General features: G+C 36.4%; 4 protein-coding genes and 1 non-coding gene across 5 annotated transcripts; 2 read left to right on the top strand and 3 right to left on the bottom strand.

The window, feature by feature from the left end:
* Positions 1-3,549: 3,549 nt before the first annotated feature.
* LOC111207886 (4-hydroxybenzoate polyprenyltransferase, mitochondrial) lies at positions 3,550-5,953 on the top strand. Its single transcript, XM_022706383.2, has 9 exons — positions 3,550-3,794; positions 3,902-4,296; positions 4,371-4,506; positions 4,580-4,701; positions 4,791-4,860; positions 4,945-5,094; positions 5,167-5,302; positions 5,400-5,496; positions 5,571-5,953. The coding sequence occupies exons 2-9, from the start codon at positions 3,923-3,925 to the stop codon at positions 5,638-5,640; spliced, it is 1,155 nt and encodes a 384-aa protein (XP_022562104.2). The 5' UTR covers positions 3,550-3,794; positions 3,902-3,922; the 3' UTR covers positions 5,641-5,953.
* Positions 5,954-6,151: 198 nt separating this feature from the next.
* LOC111198124 (calcium-dependent protein kinase 3-like) lies at positions 6,152-8,921 on the top strand. The gene is made up of 8 exons (XM_022706382.2): positions 6,152-6,632; positions 7,112-7,398; positions 7,468-7,611; positions 7,688-7,840; positions 7,912-8,195; positions 8,267-8,394; positions 8,466-8,565; positions 8,648-8,921. Exons 1-8 carry the CDS (start codon positions 6,229-6,231, stop codon positions 8,735-8,737), a joined length of 1,590 nt encoding a protein of 529 aa, XP_022562103.2. The 5' UTR covers positions 6,152-6,228; the 3' UTR covers positions 8,738-8,921.
* Positions 8,922-9,340: 419 nt separating this feature from the next.
* TRNAL-CAA lies at positions 9,341-9,424 on the bottom strand. Its single transcript has one exon. It is a non-coding gene; the product is annotated as a tRNA-Leu (tRNA).
* Positions 9,425-9,617: 193 nt separating this feature from the next.
* Positions 9,618-11,129, bottom strand: LOC111207887 (reticulon-like protein B1). Its single transcript, XM_022706384.2, has 5 exons — positions 10,791-11,129; positions 10,476-10,656; positions 10,248-10,389; positions 10,098-10,167; positions 9,618-10,018 (listed from the first exon to the last, which is right to left on the bottom strand). The coding sequence occupies exons 1-5, from the start codon at positions 11,035-11,037 to the stop codon at positions 9,849-9,851; spliced, it is 810 nt and encodes a 269-aa protein (XP_022562105.1). The 5' UTR covers positions 11,038-11,129; the 3' UTR covers positions 9,618-9,848.
* A 2,954-nt stretch (positions 11,130-14,083) lies between these two features.
* Positions 14,084-16,925, bottom strand: LOC111207431 (cystine lyase CORI3-like). Its single transcript, XM_022705464.2, has 7 exons — positions 16,433-16,925; positions 15,988-16,327; positions 15,690-15,908; positions 15,481-15,540; positions 15,193-15,348; positions 14,995-15,088; positions 14,084-14,595 (listed from the first exon to the last, which is right to left on the bottom strand). The coding sequence occupies exons 1-7, from the start codon at positions 16,678-16,680 to the stop codon at positions 14,342-14,344; spliced, it is 1,371 nt and encodes a 456-aa protein (XP_022561185.1). The 5' UTR covers positions 16,681-16,925; the 3' UTR covers positions 14,084-14,341.
* Between the last annotated feature and the right edge of the window lie 689 nt (positions 16,926-17,614).

Genomic DNA, 17,614 nt, shown 5'->3' with positions numbered 1-17,614 from the left:
TAAAAAGAAAACTAGCGGATCATCCTGTGTCGGCCTTTACAGGTACATCATTATTAGATCTAAAGTGTAATTTCTGCAACTCTTGATAGTGTATCAAATTTGCTTAAACAATTTCAAAAAGCATACACACCAATAGATATTATAAAAATTTATCTTATAATAATAAGCGTTGATAAGGTGGCATTTTAAGGTGTTACATAGGTGGTTTTTTAATAGAAAACTCACCAAAATCCTCTTGAAAAAATGTGTTCAATCTAAAGTTACGTATCTAATCCAAAGTGTTCAACTATCAACTCATTGATATATAAACTAGGTTAATACCCGCGTTATGCCGCAGACAGAGATTTTATATAAATTTTGTATTTTTACAGAATTAGTATTAAGCTAATCTGATAATGTAATTTCTGTAACTCTTGATAGTGTATCAAATTTGCTTAAACAATTTCAAAAAGCATACACACCAATAGATATTATAAAAAATTTATCTTATAATAATAAGCGTTGATAAGGTGGCATTTTAAGGTGTTACATAGGTGTTTTTTTTAATAGAAAACTCACCAAAATCCTCTTGAAAAAAATGTGCTAGCTTGGAAAGGTATACCGTATGTGCACCTACAATATACATTCACACTTTAGATTTTACGGTGCTTTTTATTAATCTGAGATAGTCATATACAACTTTAGCATATGGATCGAACATCAACCTGAGTTTGAAAACAACTTAAATATATGAAATTTTTTTTTCTTTAAAAAAGAAACTATATGATCTACATAATACTTTTCAACATGAAAAATAAGAACAAATTCCTTTCCAGAATCAGTTCTCATGATTCATGGAGAATCTTGTGCAGAGGTTCTAAAACTTGAAACCTAGTAAAAAGTAAAAGAAATTTTAGTTTTCTTATTGTCTATTTATTTTTCGTATATTGATAATAGAAAGTAAATCATTGATTAAAATATCAAACTCTACAATTTCATTACTAATGTGCACATGACGTATAGGAAATCTTCTTCTAACAATTTCATGAGAAAGTCCAAAAGACCTAAACACATTTCCAACACTAAGAGGAAATGTGTACACAGCCTCCTTAAAGGTAAACATTATGACTACATAAATTATGGCAAGAAAAAACAAATATCAAAACCAGCAAAAAAGGTTGAAGGAAGGAATATTAGAGATTTCATACTTAGATTCTCTCGGATGATATAGCTTCACCATTAACTCTTAAGGCCATCAAAATCACAGATGTTACTTTCTCTTTCGCTTACTTCTTCGATGTCTCTCACATTTAGACATTGAAAACATAAAAAATAAAGAAGACTTACAAACTGTGGTTAATTGGGCCTACTCATGGTCCTGGACTGCAATTTTGTTTTAGTTTTAGAACCTTCATCTCCCAATTTGCCAAACAAAAGATTGTCCCACAAAAGATCTCACAATTTCGAAATCTCAGTTTCATTAAAGATCATTCTCAAGAGCACTGAAAAGGTGAGAACACATTTAGTGTTACGAAAAAACTTGAGAAAATCAGCTCAAATAAATTTCATGAGGCTCAAATTTCATCAGCTCCTCCACATTCTTCACAACATTAATCTTCTTATACAAAACACCTTTCATCGCCTCCATGGCCTAAATACTCTATTATAAAAACTTCTTTATGCTTCATAGTCGCTATTTCAGGATTGAAAAACAAATGAATGACTAAATATTACCGTAACGGTGAGGTTCCTGGCGCGCACCAGAGCACGCCACAGTGAAGACGGAGTTTGTGGTGGCTGAGCAACTGCCGATTGCGATGAATGAGAATCAAAGATTGGAGAGCTTCACTGCGGGTTACGGACGCGGCTTAGAGCAACCCGCAGGTTACGTACAGGTCCATCTCAATCCAGGTAAACTCAAAAGCGATCTTAAAAGCCAAAGCCATCCCTGGGTACTCATTGATCTGGCTCCTCATGTGGAAAACATCGCCAAGCTTCTGGTTCAGCTTCTCTCTGCTTTTGATTATGCTAAAGATAGCTATAAAGATGTCGAATGGATTGATTCCTCATTGGGATGAAGTTGTAAGCTTACGTGTCTTCACCAAATACTGAGTTGTATAAATGAAATGTTTTGGTTGGTTTTACAAGTTTTTTCACTTAATGACATATGGATTCCACAAAGCTCGAAAAAGCTCGAAAAATCTGATGAATCATGCTCTGGAAAGAGCCTTGTGCTATTATTGTGTTGATTAGACCCACTAATGTGTTTCATCATCATGGCTGATCATAAAAACGTTTTCATTGGGTGAGATATTCACTCAATATCTCATTCATATGATATTAATATTGTAAATTTAATTTTGTTCTACAAATTTTAATCTAATAATCAAATTAATTTTGTTCTGTTGGAAAGTATAGTGTCCAACGAAAATACAACATTTTTTATGGCACTTGGTGTTAGGGTGTATAGCAGTTAAGAAAAATCTGCGAGCGAGAGGAATACAAGAAACATATGTGGTGCTAAATGTGGAGCTTCAGAGGAATCGATAAACCATGTGTTTTTTGAATGTTTTCCAGCACTTCAAGTTTGAGCGCTCTCAAAGATACCATCAAATCCAGCTAATTTTCCAACTAGTTCTCTCTTCACAAACATGTATCATCTCTTTTGAAGAGTTCTTTCGCAAATGGATGATCATTAGTTTACATGGATACTATGGTATATTTGGAAAAGAAAGAATAATAAAGTTTTCAGTAATTTAGATATGGATACCTGGGAAACGCTTAAGCTAGCAGAAACAGAATCAACACTTTTGGCTGAGGCATAGTTGTTGAACACACAGAGGGCAACACCACATGCAGAGGTCGCGATCCTATCGTCAATTCCAGGACGATGGTGTTTTACAGATGGTTTTTGGAAAAAAGAATGATCTTTTTCAGGACAAGGTTGGTATAATACTGTAGAAGGTTTTGATGGTTTGATGGGGGCAAGAAATGTCAGGGCTAGTCTTTCTTCTCTTCATGCAAATGTGGAAGCGCTACTTTGGGCAATAGAGTGTATGAAAAACTTATGTCAGTTTCAGGTTACGTTTGCAACAGACTGTTCTCAATTAGTGAAGATGATTTCGGAACCAGAAGAATAACCAGCTTTTGCAAGTTATTTGGAAGATATCATGACCCAGAAAGAAAGTTTCCTCAACTCAGAGATCAGAAATCATTCATTTACCACATATGCAAAATTCAAAGGCGAACAGTCTAGCACGCAGTGTCACGTAGCAACCGTTTTTCGTCATTCACATGGATGCAAAACTCCTGTTTTGGTTTACAAAGTTAGTATGAGTTAGTATAAGTTTTTTGTAAAAGTTGATGTCAAAAAAAGAGTTTAAAATTTATCAAACGTGATATTATAGTAATTCTCTATTTGTTTTTTTAAAAAAATATATCATTTTATTATAATTTTGGTTCTTCAGTAGCCCACACCCAAGCTTTTGCTGGCCTAGTTACTGGAATAGAGAACAATGCATGGCCCATTAATGATCCATCTAAGTTACTGGAGAAGTCTCTAGCTCGGAATTCAGATAGTTTCTCATTCACACCGGAGTCGTTGTTTGGCCGCCGGTAAGCTTCCACTCCCATTCTTCTTCCTCATCATCCGACCAGTCTGTTGAGTTCGATTTGTAGTTTCTTGTTTTTTTGTCCAAGGAACTAAATTATCTAGAACCAACCGAGATCAGGCTCTGAGATTTCGTCATTGACGAACCTATGTAGTGACTCGAAACGGTCACGAACGTTCTAGAGTCTTAGCTGGAATTTCGACCGTAAGAATGTTGTCTTGTCTTGTTTGATTATTTTTTTTTTACAGACACAAGCGAAACAGGAGTCTTTGTTTTGTTTGGCGTTTTTGAAACTCTTATTTTTCTTGCAGGCAAAGCTTTCTATTTCGAAGATGGCGTTTTTTGTGCTGTCCCGTGTTTCAAGACGGTTGTTGAAACCAACCGTCTCGGCAACTCTCTCTGTATTCCACTCTCAACAACATATATACTTGTCCACACCTGTTACTATTACACACTACATCAACCCTTTGTGTAAGTATACTCTGTGGAATCATCATAACCACCAAGCTAATAGATTGGTTGCTGGAATGTGGTCGTCGTCTTTGGTTTTGGAAAGGGGTCGTCAGGAGATGAGTGGTTTTGGTGGTGTTAAGGAAGATTCTTCTTGGATAGATTTGTATTTACCAGAAAGAGCTAGAGGTTATGCTAAGCTTGCTCGTTTGGATAAACCTATTGGCACTTGGTTGCTTGCTTGGCCTTGTATGTGGTACGTAAGTTTTTTACTTTCCCTTTGAGTGAAGACATTTCACTTTTTGAGATTCAGCTTCGTTCTTGTATTAGGTCAATTGCGTTGGCTGCTGATCCTGGGAGCCTTCCTAGTTTTAAAATGATGGGTTTGTTTGGTTGCGGAGCTATACTTCTTAGAGGTGCTGGCTGTACTATAAATGATCTGCTTGATCAGGACATTGATACAAAGGTCAGTTTTGTTGTTCACAAAAGACTAAGTGATGTTATAAATCTTTGTTATGTTAAATGCATTTTCTATCCAGGTTGATCGTACAAGATTAAGACCTATAGCCAGTGGTCTTTTGACACCGTTCCAAGGGCTTCAATTTCTTGTGCTACAATTGCTTCTAGGCTTAGGGATTCTTCTCCAACTTAACAATTACAGGTTTAAATTTTTGAAGAGATAAAGTCATGCCTTCCCTTTGGTTTTGTGATTGAGTTACTTGAGCTCGTCTCAGTCTATATATTGTGCAGCCGTCTGTTAGGGGCTTCATCATTGTTCCTTGTCTTCTCCTACCCGCTTATGAAGAGGTTTACATTTTGGGTAATTTAAGGCTTCTCAAATTTAGTCAGTATGTTATCTTCTTGGTTTATTTGTTTATTATAGATTCTTGGATTGTGATTGCAGCCTCAAGCATTTTTAGGATTGACAATAAACTGGGGAGCATTGTTAGGATGGGCTGCAGTTAAAGGAAGCGTAGAGCCAGCTGTTGTGCTCCCTCTGTATCTCTCTGGAATCTGCTGGACTCTTGTTTATGATACTATTTATGCACATCAGGTATTATTCAACTCTGTTCTTAACTTTTAACTTTCATAGATTATGAAAAGTAACAGAGTAGCTATTCTCCAGGACAAAGAAGATGATGTGAAGGTTGGTGTGAAGTCTACGGCTCTTAGGTTCGGTGATAACACAAAGCTTTGGCTAACTGGATTTGGCACAGCATCCATGGGGTTGCTTGCACTTTCTGGACTGAGTGCAGATCTCGGTACTACTCATTGAACTGCCACAAAGCTTCTTTTGTGATTCCCAGTTCAATCTACACTATTTTATTTTACTTTTGGTTTCTTGATCTGATGATGAAGGGTGGCAATACTACGCGTCACTGGTGGCTGCATCGGGACAGTTAGGATGGCAAATAGGGACAGCTGACTTATCATCTCGCCCTGACTGCAGTAGAAAGTATGTAACACTTTTGATGAATGTTCAATATGTGAAAAAAGCTAACACTTCTCTGGTTTTGATGTTTGCAATAGATTTGTGTCAAACAAGTGGTTTGGTGCTATTATATTTAGCGGAGTTGTACTTGGAAGATCTTTTCAATAGAGATCTCTCTCTCTCTCTCTCTCTCTCTGTTGATGAATGCTCCATGAAGCTGTTCTGAGAGTACAGAGTAAACCCATGCCTTCAGGATCCGAAAACTCAAGGAAGCTGATTGTCAGTCAGATAAGCTGAAACTTTTGACTCTTCTCTTCTGTTAATAAGAACTGTTGTTTTGTGATTCATGTCTTGGTCCAAATTGTTGACTGAGTAAACCTTCTAGACAGTGTAGAGGCTTTTATAAAATAGTTATCATACGGTTATTTGTAATTAGAGGATTAAAACCTAGTAATAATTTTATTTTATTTTCAATCTCAAATTGCAAAAGATTGAATTATCGTAAAAGTATACATAAATAGAAGATTTTACCTTTTCTCATTCATTCACTTAAAGTTTATACTCCAGTGGGAAAATAATTTGTCGTTTTATAATATATTTTTTTTTCCAAAAATACGCGGTTTTAATTGCTCCAGCTAAACGCCAATAAAAACACGCCACGTAGTCTCCATCTTCCCGTGTTCATCTTCGGACCATCGGATCTTTTGCCTCTCAGTTGACTTTATTGACTCAGAGAAAAACAAAGTTCGTTCGGCAATGGGACACAGACACAGCAAGTCCAAATCCTCCGGTCCGCCACCGTCCTCCTCTTCCTCCACCAACGTCGTCCACCATGTCCAACCTTCCGGAGGGCGCCGCGGATCTTCCGGTTCTGGCTCCGCACCCGTCGGATCTTCCTCAACCGGCGGATCCCGCTCCGCCGCATCTGCTCAGCAGAACGGTCGGATCTTAGGCCGTCCGATGGAGAATGTCAGGGGAACGTACGACTTCGGCAAGGAGCTAGGTCGTGGCCAGTTCGGAGTCACGTATCTCGTCACTCACAAAGAGACCAAAAAACTCTTCGCCTGCAAGTCGATCCCCACGCGCCGCCTCGTCCACCGTGACGACATTGAAGACGTTCGCCGCGAAGTCCAGATTATGCACCATCTAAGTGGTCACAGGTAATTTTATTTCGAGAGTTTCCTAAAATGAATATGAAAGGCGGTCAAGATCCCAAGACTAATAACCAATTTTCAAAACATCGCTAGGATGTAGTTAGTTGTTTTATATAAGATTATTGATTAGGGGAGTACCTAGTTCTAAAAATCGCTAGGATGTAGTTAGTTGTCAAGATCCAATAGTAATGACCAATGTTCTAAAAATCGCTAGGATGTAGTTAGTTATCAAGAACCAATAGTAATGACCAATGTTCAAGAAATCGCTAGGATGTAGTTAGTTGTTTTATATAAGATTATTGATTAGGCCTGCACCTAGTTCTAAAAATCGTTTCGTTTAGATCCGATTTGCCGAGTTGGGGACGCATAGGCGCCAGCTAGACTGATTTTTAGAATATTGGTAGTGACTAATGAGAACATATGTTACTCTAGAAATGATTAGTGTATGTCAGGGGAACATAACATATTGGTGCATTGATTTGTAGGAACATAGTGGACTTGAAGGGAGCTTACGAGGACAGACACTCGGTGAATCTGATAATGGAGCTGTGCGAAGGAGGGGAGCTTTTCGACAGGATCATAGCTAAAGGCCATTACACGGAGAGAGCCGCTGCCGATTTGTGCAGGCAGATGGTGATGGTTGTGCATAGTTGCCACTCTATGGGTGTGATGCACCGAGATTTGAAGCCTGAGAACTTTCTCTTTCTCAGCAAAGATGAGAACTCTCCGTTGAAAGCTACAGACTTTGGTCTATCCGTCTTCTTTAAACCAGGTTAGGCTAATTTGAGAATGGACTCTATTACTTTCATATGTGGTGTAACTTTGATTGTGTTGAATGCAGGAGATAAGTTTAAGGATCTTGTTGGGAGTGCATACTATGTGGCCCCGGAGGTTTTGAAACGGAACTATGGACCAGAGGCTGATATCTGGAGTGCCGGTGTGATTCTGTTCATCCTTATCAGCGGTGTCCCGCCGTTTTGGGGAGGTACTATTACTTGTCTTCATCTTGTTTGAGAAGAGAGTTTAAAACAGTGGAACATGAATGTGTTTCTGTTGTGCAGAAAATGAGACAGCGATCTTTGATGCTATTCTAAAAGGAGAGCTTGACTTCTCAGCTGATCCGTGGCCAACGGTGTCGGCTGGTGCCAAAGATCTTGTGAAGAGAATGTTGAAGTATGACCCTAAAGACCGGCTTACAGCTAGCGAAGTGTTGAGTAAGACCACTTGGTAACTTTGTTTTGATGATTAAACACTGTTCTTTTACACGTTTTTGATACATACGCAGATCATCCGTGGATTAAAGAAGACGGAGAGGCGTCAGACAAACCGCTTGACAATGCTGTGTTGTCCAGGATGAAACAGTTCAGAGCGATGAACAAACTAAAGAAGATGGCACTCAAGGTCATAGCAGAGAACCTGTCTGAAGAAGAAATCATTGGTCTGAAAGAGATGTTCAAAGCTCTAGACACCGATAAAAACGGAATAGTCACCTTGGAGGAGTTGAGAACCGGTCTCCCAAAGCTTGGCAATAAGATCTCTGAGGCTGAAATAAGACAGTTAATGGAAGCAGTAAGTCTCTGGTGTTTTCTCCCCCACTGGATAAACCAAAAGGCTTATTATTATTGGTTTTTGGTTTATAGGCTGATATGGATGGAGATGGATCGATTGACTACTTGGAGTTTATATCAGCGACAATGCATATGAACAGAATCGAACGTGAGGATCACTTGTACACTGCTTTCCAGTACTTCGACAAGGACAACAGCGGGTAATAAAAAACATTAGTAAGCTACCTCTTTAGTAACAAAGTCTTCACACTTTTGATTTTGTGTTATTTAGGTACATAACAATGGAAGAGCTAGAGCAGGCCATGAAGAAATACAACATGGGTGATGACAAATCCATCAAAGAGATCATTGCTGAAGTTGACACCGATCGTGTACGTGTCATACACACATTTATTATATGCATTAGTCTTGTTAATAACACGCACTCACTTTTGTGAATTCAAAATCTGTCAGGACGGGAAAATAAACTACGAAGAGTTCGTAGCGATGATGAAGAAGGGAAATCCAGAACTGGTGACGAACCGACGCAGAGTCAACATGTAAAACGAAGGAAGTTTAGAGAGGGTAATGATAACTACAACAAATCTCTTTCTCTTTATGTTTCTCTGACGAGAGATCTTTTGATGTATCCTTTGTTTGCTTTGCTTCTCTCTTTACTTTATCTTAGCTTTGTTTGTTTTGTTACAATGATGTTTATTTTCTCTTGCAATATCTTCTTTTATCACCACGACATTTGATTATAAAAAAAGTCACTTGCAGGTTTGTCTCATGTGAGATTATACTTGCAGGTCCATCATTTGATTATAAGTGTTAATTTCAAAATCCAACTTAGCATTATAATCCTAAACCTTATTTGGGGTTTATAATCCACTCAGACAGCCACATTGATGGCCTGGTGCCTTGGTGGTAGTGTAAAATGATTGGTTTATTTGCGTTCTACGGAGGACTAAGACACCACCAAGCCGAAGTATTGTTTACACGGATTCATCTTGGTTTTTGTCAAGTTTTGACTTGGTTTAGGTTGTAAACAAAATCGGTGATCGTAGCTGTAGTAATTCCCATACAAATGTAGAAAAAGCTAACTGTAAGTAAGTAAACAACACAAATGAATGAACTAAAAAATAAAGATATAAAAACGAAAAGAATTGTCAGAAGTGGGATTTGAACCCACGCCCTCTCACGAGGACCAGAACTTGAGTCTGGCGCCTTAGACCACTCGGCCACCCTGACTGTTGTGGAATACTTCATTTTACAGGTAAATGTAGTAGATTAGTATGTTAAGTATAAATCTTCCTTATTAAAGACCGGAAGTTTCATTGCATTTTATAAGATACTGTACAAACGCCCAAGGCTTCTTACAAAGATGAGGAAACAGCTTTTTTGACTTGCATCAAACGAAATTAACAATCTTAAAGCACGAGACTGAAAAGTTGAAAATTTAAATATCTTGAAATTCTTAAGTTATACAGAGAGAGAGAGAGAGAGAGAGAGAGAGAGAGAGAGAGAGAGAGAGACAACACTAACTGTATCATCTCTTCACCAACAATGACAAAAACCAAATAACATATTAAAAGATCTAACACATAGCTTCGACACCATTTCACAACACCGTGTTCTTTTTTTGCTATCGACGAATTACCATTTTCGTAAAAACCTAATCTTTCTTCTTGTTCTTCAACGGGCCCAATGGGATCTTGCTCAACACCTTCTCGTCCAACACTGCATACTGCTTCTTGATCTCTATCATTGCTTTCTCACCTAACGGGTCGACTTTGTCCTCGAACTTGTCGTAGGCAAGAGGAACCGTGAAGAGCAGCACAAGAGCTGTTGCAGGAGGGAAAAAGGTTTAGTCATCAGGAGAAGGTAAGGACTACTACACGTTATGAAAGATGAAAGCATTTACCTATGTATGCCAATGTCAAGAAATTGAACCAGCCACCCAAGATCGACACAACCCACAAGCCAGCAATAGCCTTAACTCAATCAAAACGTTGAAATATCATCAGGACAAACATCCAAAGCACACAACTTCCCAAAAAGAGATCGAACTTACAGTAAGAAACTTCTTAAGATCCCTTCCAGATGCAATCTCACGAAGAGAAGAGAAGCCTCTATTGATTTCAACCCTAAGCCCAGACGCAAGCTGGAGAATAGGCTCCTCAGGGATATGAACTTCAGGAATCTTCGGTGGAGACCTAACCAAAAAAAAAAAAAAAAAAAAAACTCAAAATCATTAACAACCGAGAAGAGACTAAACACCAAATCTAATAATCAAACTCACTTGTTGATAAACATGGTGGCATTAGACCAGAGAAACAACACAGCGAGCACAACAATCATGACGTGGCAGAGGAGTGTGAGAAGGTGGTACTCCATCAACTCAAAGAGAACCCAAGCGGCTGTAGCACCGCCGAGTACACCACCAGACATCTTCTTGTTCTTCCACATGAATATATCCGCCGCTGCATATCAAAACATTAGAAAGCATGGAACTTTATACACAAAACTAGACCTTTAACCAAACCCAGATCCAAATCACACCAATTCAAATACCAAATCACACGAAAGCAAAACCAGATCGGAGCAAAAACCGTACGTTTTCCACCGCCGAGGACCTTGTGGACAGGCTTCTCCCTTCCGAACAAGCGGTAAACTTTCGATTTCATTGAAGACGAAGAGTCGGAAGACTTATTCTTGTCGTCGTCATCTGACGACGAAGAATCGCCACCGTGGTGGAGCTTCTCCGAGATCTTGTCCATCAGCGATTCCCTCTCCACAACCTCAACAGCTGGCTCCGAAGCGGTTACAGGTTCGTCGTGTTTGTGTTTGTGTTCGTCCGTCATCTCTTCTCCGATTCGATTTCACACAGATCTTAAAGCTTCAGAAGAGAGAGTATATAAAGGTGAAGGCAAGAAAGAATATTCAAAATCAATCATGTCCGTTTAAATTTTGTTTATGATCTGAGCCGTTCGATTTGTTCGTCGTTACTTAACTTGAGCCAAGCCGACACATTTCATTAAGGAACCGACATGTGACGCCGTCAGAGTTAACGGCTCCCGTCATCGGGGGAGGTTGACGTGGCCGAGGTTTAAGCGCTAAGTAAATTGGGTAGTGTGTAGGTGTCGCCCGGGTGAGTCAAGATGTTTGTAAGATCCCGTGGAGAAAGATTCAGCCATTCGTACATGAGTCACGTTCTTTCTCACTGCCGAACGACAAAATATTTGTTTTAAATTTATATATGATGTAGTTTGTATATGATAAACACTGTTGTATACATTGTGAACAAGTTATTAGTCAGGAAACAGTTCTAGGTAGGCTTGTCACTTCTAGAATATCAAAAGAGGGAGAGTACAAATGATGAACATTACCTATAAATAATCAAGCCCATTACTAGTTTTCACGTTGGCCCAATCCAAAGTATTATTGATCACAAATAAACTAGAATCAATACTATACCGAATGCTCAAACCAAACATTTTGTTTTTTCTTTGTTTTCGGCTTAGGGAGACTTCAGAAAGACCAAAAAGTGAATTACCTTGCTGCAAATGAAAGACGAATTGAGCACATAAGAGGCTCCATTGTCCTCAGTCCCTTCGCAGTTTGTTAAGATGTCCGAGCGAATTCTTCTTCATTATTTTTTGGAGTAAATTGGCAGGTTTGTGTATATAGTTAAAGTTTTTTCGAGTATTTTCCCGAGTGTGGGCGCCTTGTGACGCGTTAAGTTTGTAGCTTTTTTCAGTTTAAAAGAAATAAAAGAAGTTACCAAAAAAAAAAAAAAGTATAAACGCTAAATCTGATATAACAGTAATGCAATCAAGTGATTGAGTGATAGCATGAAGAACAATGGTTAACGAAATTCATACAAAGCATACTTGGACACGCTTGATGGAAACTAAGTAAAACGAAAGCATACAAATTTTGGAGGCTCATCAAAGAGTATCTTCATGAGGTTAGAGTAACCAGACTACCAAAAATAACAATATATGCCATCGTAAGAACATCAAACAGGTGCGATATCGTCTAGTACTATAAATAATGTAATTTTCGTTAATAATTCAAGCAAGAGATGCATGTAGGATTTCTATGTCTTAAAGTGGAAAACTAAAGAAACAAAAAAGAAAAAGAAAAAAAAAATAGATGAATTCAAATTAAAATAATCAAGCATAATCCAATTTCAGTAATGACGATTAAACTAAACTAGGATAAGATCTGCTCTTGCGCATGGTAAATTTATATGAAAATTATTTAAGAAATAACATATGGAAAAAATTTTATATTATTGATCGAATTAATATATTTGACTCTTAAACAATTTTTTAAAACTTTTTTTGTTAATTACATAATTGTTTACTAATGAACTAATCTCATTTTTTAAAATATTTTACGTCAAAAAATTATTTATCGCATAAAAACCTAACGTTTAGGCTGAAAAATCTCATGCCTACTATTTGGTTACAATGAAACTATGCCAGATCGGTTTTATATCATGATTTAGAAATTTAAAATTTAATTATGCTTATAAGAAGTTTACGTTCACGTGTCAATCCTATCTATCTTCGATATTTTTCTCCTTTTGTGTTATTTTGGTTATTGCTCGATATAAATATTGATATTTAAGTTTATTTTCATTTCTTTCTTTTATTTTGGCCTGAGATTTAGAAAATGTTTAAGATTCAAAATTATTAAAGAGATACATACTTAGGTTAAGATCTACGCCTTGTGCAGAATAAATACTTATTTTATATTTTTCTACATATTATGAAATAATAAAATAATAATTATATATTAAATAACTAAGAAATCAGTTATTGGCTTGTACATATAAATCAAATGACCGCTCTTGTTTATTCGCAATCATTTTAAAATAAATAAATCAAAACAATCAATCTTATTTATCGTATATGATATATAACTAAATGTAAACGAAATGAAGTATATATATATATATATCAACATAAACACCTATTAAAATAAAATTATTTATTTATATGATTTTATTATCATTGTATCTTATTATAGAAAAAAATTTAAACATTGATCACAAAAATTTATGTGAGACTTTTAACAGTTTTAGTAATTTATACTCGTTTTGAAAAATTCAAAATACAACATATACAAAAAAAATCTAAAATTTTAATATATGATTAATGTAATTGTGTAATTTATTTTAATAGTAAATAATTAAACAAAAATGATAGAAAGCATACAAATTATTAGAAAATCTTCATTATTTAAAATCATTAATTACTATATATATCATAATCACATTAGGTAATTACGTAGGTTTTATTTAAGAAAATAATATATAATAAATAATCACATTGCTTTAGTTAATATGATATGATATCATATAGTTGGTATTAAATGTTTTCAGTGAGATATAAAAATCGAATTAGACCAACATGTTTTTCAATTTCAATATGAGGCTGACACATAAGACTAATTAACTACCTAATTGATTGATACATAAATAATTGGTATTTTTTAATTATTAAAAAATTGAGATTACATCTTTTCAAATGTTCCTTCATTAATATACAGGGGATTGTCGTAAAGTTCACCGCAATACGCAACGCATAAACTTGAAAATAAGAATATAAAGTCTAGACTCTAGATACATGCTTATGTGTCCACTAAAGTTTCTTAGAATCTCAATCTACGCCGGCAGTTTGTTTCGGGTCAGGGAGTGCTTTTGGAACTAATGCTTCAGTCCGATCTGAGTCGACATGATTTTGAGCAATAAACAACATTACATATGTATTTTGAAATAGTTAAAAGAATAATATTCAATGTATTATAATGGAATTTTCAAGCCAGAATTTGGAGACATAAATTAAATATATAATATTTAAAAAGAATTTTCAAATAAGAATCCATATTATTCAGAAGTGAAAGGAAATTTCAATTTCTTAACTTTATTTTTAAAAGTAGAAATACATCAAAATATCATACCAAGAGAAACGATCGATCACACGATTGGTGATAAGTACACAAACTTTATATATATGTCACAAAAACAAAATACTAAAAGTGCTCATAATTTATCTCAAATCAGCAGAGCACCAATTTATTAGCATAGATAAAAGACTAAGGACAAGATACACATTGACCCACTTAGTTGACGTCTTTGCGTGAATTAAGCTTCACCTATGGAAATGGAAAGGGGGAAGGAAAGGGGGACGGAAGGGGGAGTGGATGGTGGGGTGGATGGTGGGGTGGAGAGTAGGGCGGAAAGTGGGGTGTAAAGGGGGGTGGAGAAGGGGGTGGCGAAGGGGGTGGAATGGGCAATTCCGAGTGGCGGTCACAGAAGTCCGTCAATCTATCAAAGGCTATGTCCAAAGTAAGAGTATCCATGTCGATAGAATGCCTCACCCAGCCACTCAGATCACCAAAAGCAATCCCTAAAACCAATCGAACACAACATATGTGTTACAAACTGTTAAAATTGATAGATTTCCAACGACTTATTTTGACCTATGTGGGGTTCGTAACACGTCACTATCTGCAAAATCTCATCAATGGTTGAGTTGAGTAGGTATCAGGGATAGAACCAGATCAATCATACAAATTTAAGATCTGATCAATTCCGGTTCAAGTTGAGTGATATAATATGAGCTTAAATGCAATAATAAGTTTCATATACTTTCGTTCTCAACCTTTAGAAGGGGATTCCTAATAAACTAAGATATATGTTTTAGATGTGGATTCTTAATAAAATTAGATCGAGTTTATATTGTGTCTTCAATGCTAAGCCATTACGCGTTGATCGTAGGTAAATTCATGGGACTGTTGATTAATACCTGGCAAAACGACAAGGTTTTCTTCACGAGCAAGCTTTTCACAGAAGTCTACATCATCTTTAATGTCTACAAACTTGTGTAAAATCAGTTTGGTCTGCAAGAAGAAATGATTCAAAAACTTACAAAATGGTTTCAAAATAAATAATAATAAAAAGGTTTATAATTAAGTCTTAAGGAAACGTGATAAAAATATAATACCCATAGGAAGGTGCATGCTTCAGGTATAAAATCGCATTTAAGGGAAGGTATGTCATCAAGCCTAGAATAAGCCAATTCCGCTTTGTGTCTCAGAAAGCTTTGCCTAGTATCGAAGAAACTTTTAGGAGTCTCGTCCAAGATGGTAGGAATAGCCTCCTGCATGATAAAATCGAAAAATTCACCAATTATAAACAAAATGAAATTTGGTAATAAGTTGAAAGAAGGTCCATAACATATTTTATTATATCTGGTTACAAGAAGTACTGTTCAAACTAGAAAGTCATGTACCTGGATAACAGTTGGTGGTTTAGAAGTTATCCCAAGAAATTCTTTAGCAGCACTCACGACCTGTTCATATATAACAAGATTAGGACAAGAAAAGTAATAAGAAGAACATTTTGAACTCTTAATAGCAAACATAGTATATATAATATATATAATAATGTTACATATCATGTATATTCTTAAAGTGTGAGATCGAACAAAATGGACCAGACCTCGGTGCATTTAAAGACACCATCTAGGTCGTGCAGGGCGAGCCAGCCAGTTCGCCATCCGGGGAGACACCATCCCTTCGATATGGACCCAAGTGTCATCACGGGTACAATATGCGAGAAAGTCGCCATGGGAACAAAGGGATTATTCCCAAACACAGTCCATCGAAAAACTTCGTCAGAAACCACCATTATTTTGAGTTCCTTGGCCAAGTAAGCAAGCTACGATTCATTAATGTGGGCATAATCAAAAAGAGTAGACCATAGGTGAATACTGTTAATTAGACAATATGTAAATTACCTGCTCCAGATGATCTCTGGAGTAGGTGTTCCCATTGGGATTGTGAGGATTGATTATAAATATTGCAAACGTGTTCTCATTCGCATGCTTTCGGACGCTTTCAAAGTCGATCTCAAAGTTCTTTTCGGGGTGGAACGTATATTTGCGGATCTCAAGTTTCTTGTAGATGGATCGAGCTACTTCCCATGGCCAGCCAGGGCTCGGAATCAGGACGTTGGCTTTTGGTTTAGCCAAGAGGTCAACCGCAAGCTCGATGGCTTGTTTGCACCCAACGGTCATAAACACATCTTCTGGTGCCAGTTTCTTTGGAAGATCACGGTTTAGGTACTCTGCTACGGCCCTGATAATGGCATAAATTGGGACAGTTTATTTTCAAACAAAGAAAAGGCCAAAAATGATAAACTATACTTCTATTGCTCTATCTACGTATATAAGAAAATATTACTGTTTGGCCGCTGGAAGGCCTATACTAGGAGCATAAGCGTTTCCTCTGCCGTTCTTGACGGCTTGAACAACCGCATTTTCAGCCACATCGTGAGCCAAAGCGGGTTCACCTAGAGGAGGATAAATGGTCTTCTCAAAATCGCACTGAGCCAAGATTTTAGAGGTGTAAAAGCCTAGGTGGGCAGTTGAGGCTTCCCTGGCCGCATGGCTGCCGCTGAAGTTCCAGTCACCGCAACACTTGTTTTCCATATTTTTTTTTGCGTCTAGTGTCTTTACTCTGGATTAGATTTTGTTTGTTGTGAATTACTCTCATCGCTACGAGAGAGTTTATATAGTAAAAGTTTCCACATATTTCATATTTTTCTACAAACTTGTAATTAACAAGTTGACAAAAAACTTGTCATTAACAAACTGACAAAAAAAAACTTGTTATTAACAAGTTGACAAAAAACACTTGTTATTGACAAATACTAGTAATGATGTCTCTGCACGTCTGAAAGTGGGTTTCCTCAGATCAAAGTGATTACAAATTTTACTATAATAAAATATTTGAAGAACGAATATTAACTTACAAGAGATACGAAATTCCGTCTTCCAGAAAAGCCGTAAGCGTATAAAGGTTTATCTGTTTCTGTTGATTAACTTATAAACTTATTTATACACAATCGTCATATTTACTCTTATCAGATTTTTAACATTCTTTTGTTCATTATAAACAATGTTTTAATATAATTTTACATTAAGTTTTTTAAAATATTTACAAACAACTTATATAATAGCAATATAAAAATATGTTCATATCCATTCGGTAGTTTTCTAAAATATATATCATGCATGCAAATTCATAGCTAAGTTTGGTGTCAACACGTGAACACCCAAAAGAGATTTGGTTTTCACTGCCATGAAAGTGGAACACTAAGAACTAACACGTCTAGCTAGTATACCGTAAATTTCCTATAACTTTTCTTCTTCATTTTCTTTGTTTTTAAAATGAGCACTTTTTATTTATTTGTTGCGTGTAAAACCATTCGAATCTTTTTTTTTTTTTTTGGTAAGATAAAACCATTCTAATCTTCTCAATGTCATTCTATTCTTATCGCTGATGTTCCAAGAGATACCAACGAATTTCCTTGTTAGCCAAATATATAATGTGTTTACATTTTTTTTAGTTTATATATGATTT

Source organism: Brassica napus, chromosome C7, assembly GCF_020379485.1.
Source record: "Brassica napus cultivar Da-Ae chromosome C7, Da-Ae, whole genome shotgun sequence".
In the NCBI taxonomy this organism is placed as follows: domain Eukaryota; kingdom Viridiplantae; phylum Streptophyta; class Magnoliopsida; order Brassicales; family Brassicaceae; genus Brassica; species Brassica napus.
The sequence above is the reverse complement of the archived record's forward strand: the minus strand, read 5'-3'. Positions and strand labels throughout refer to the sequence as shown.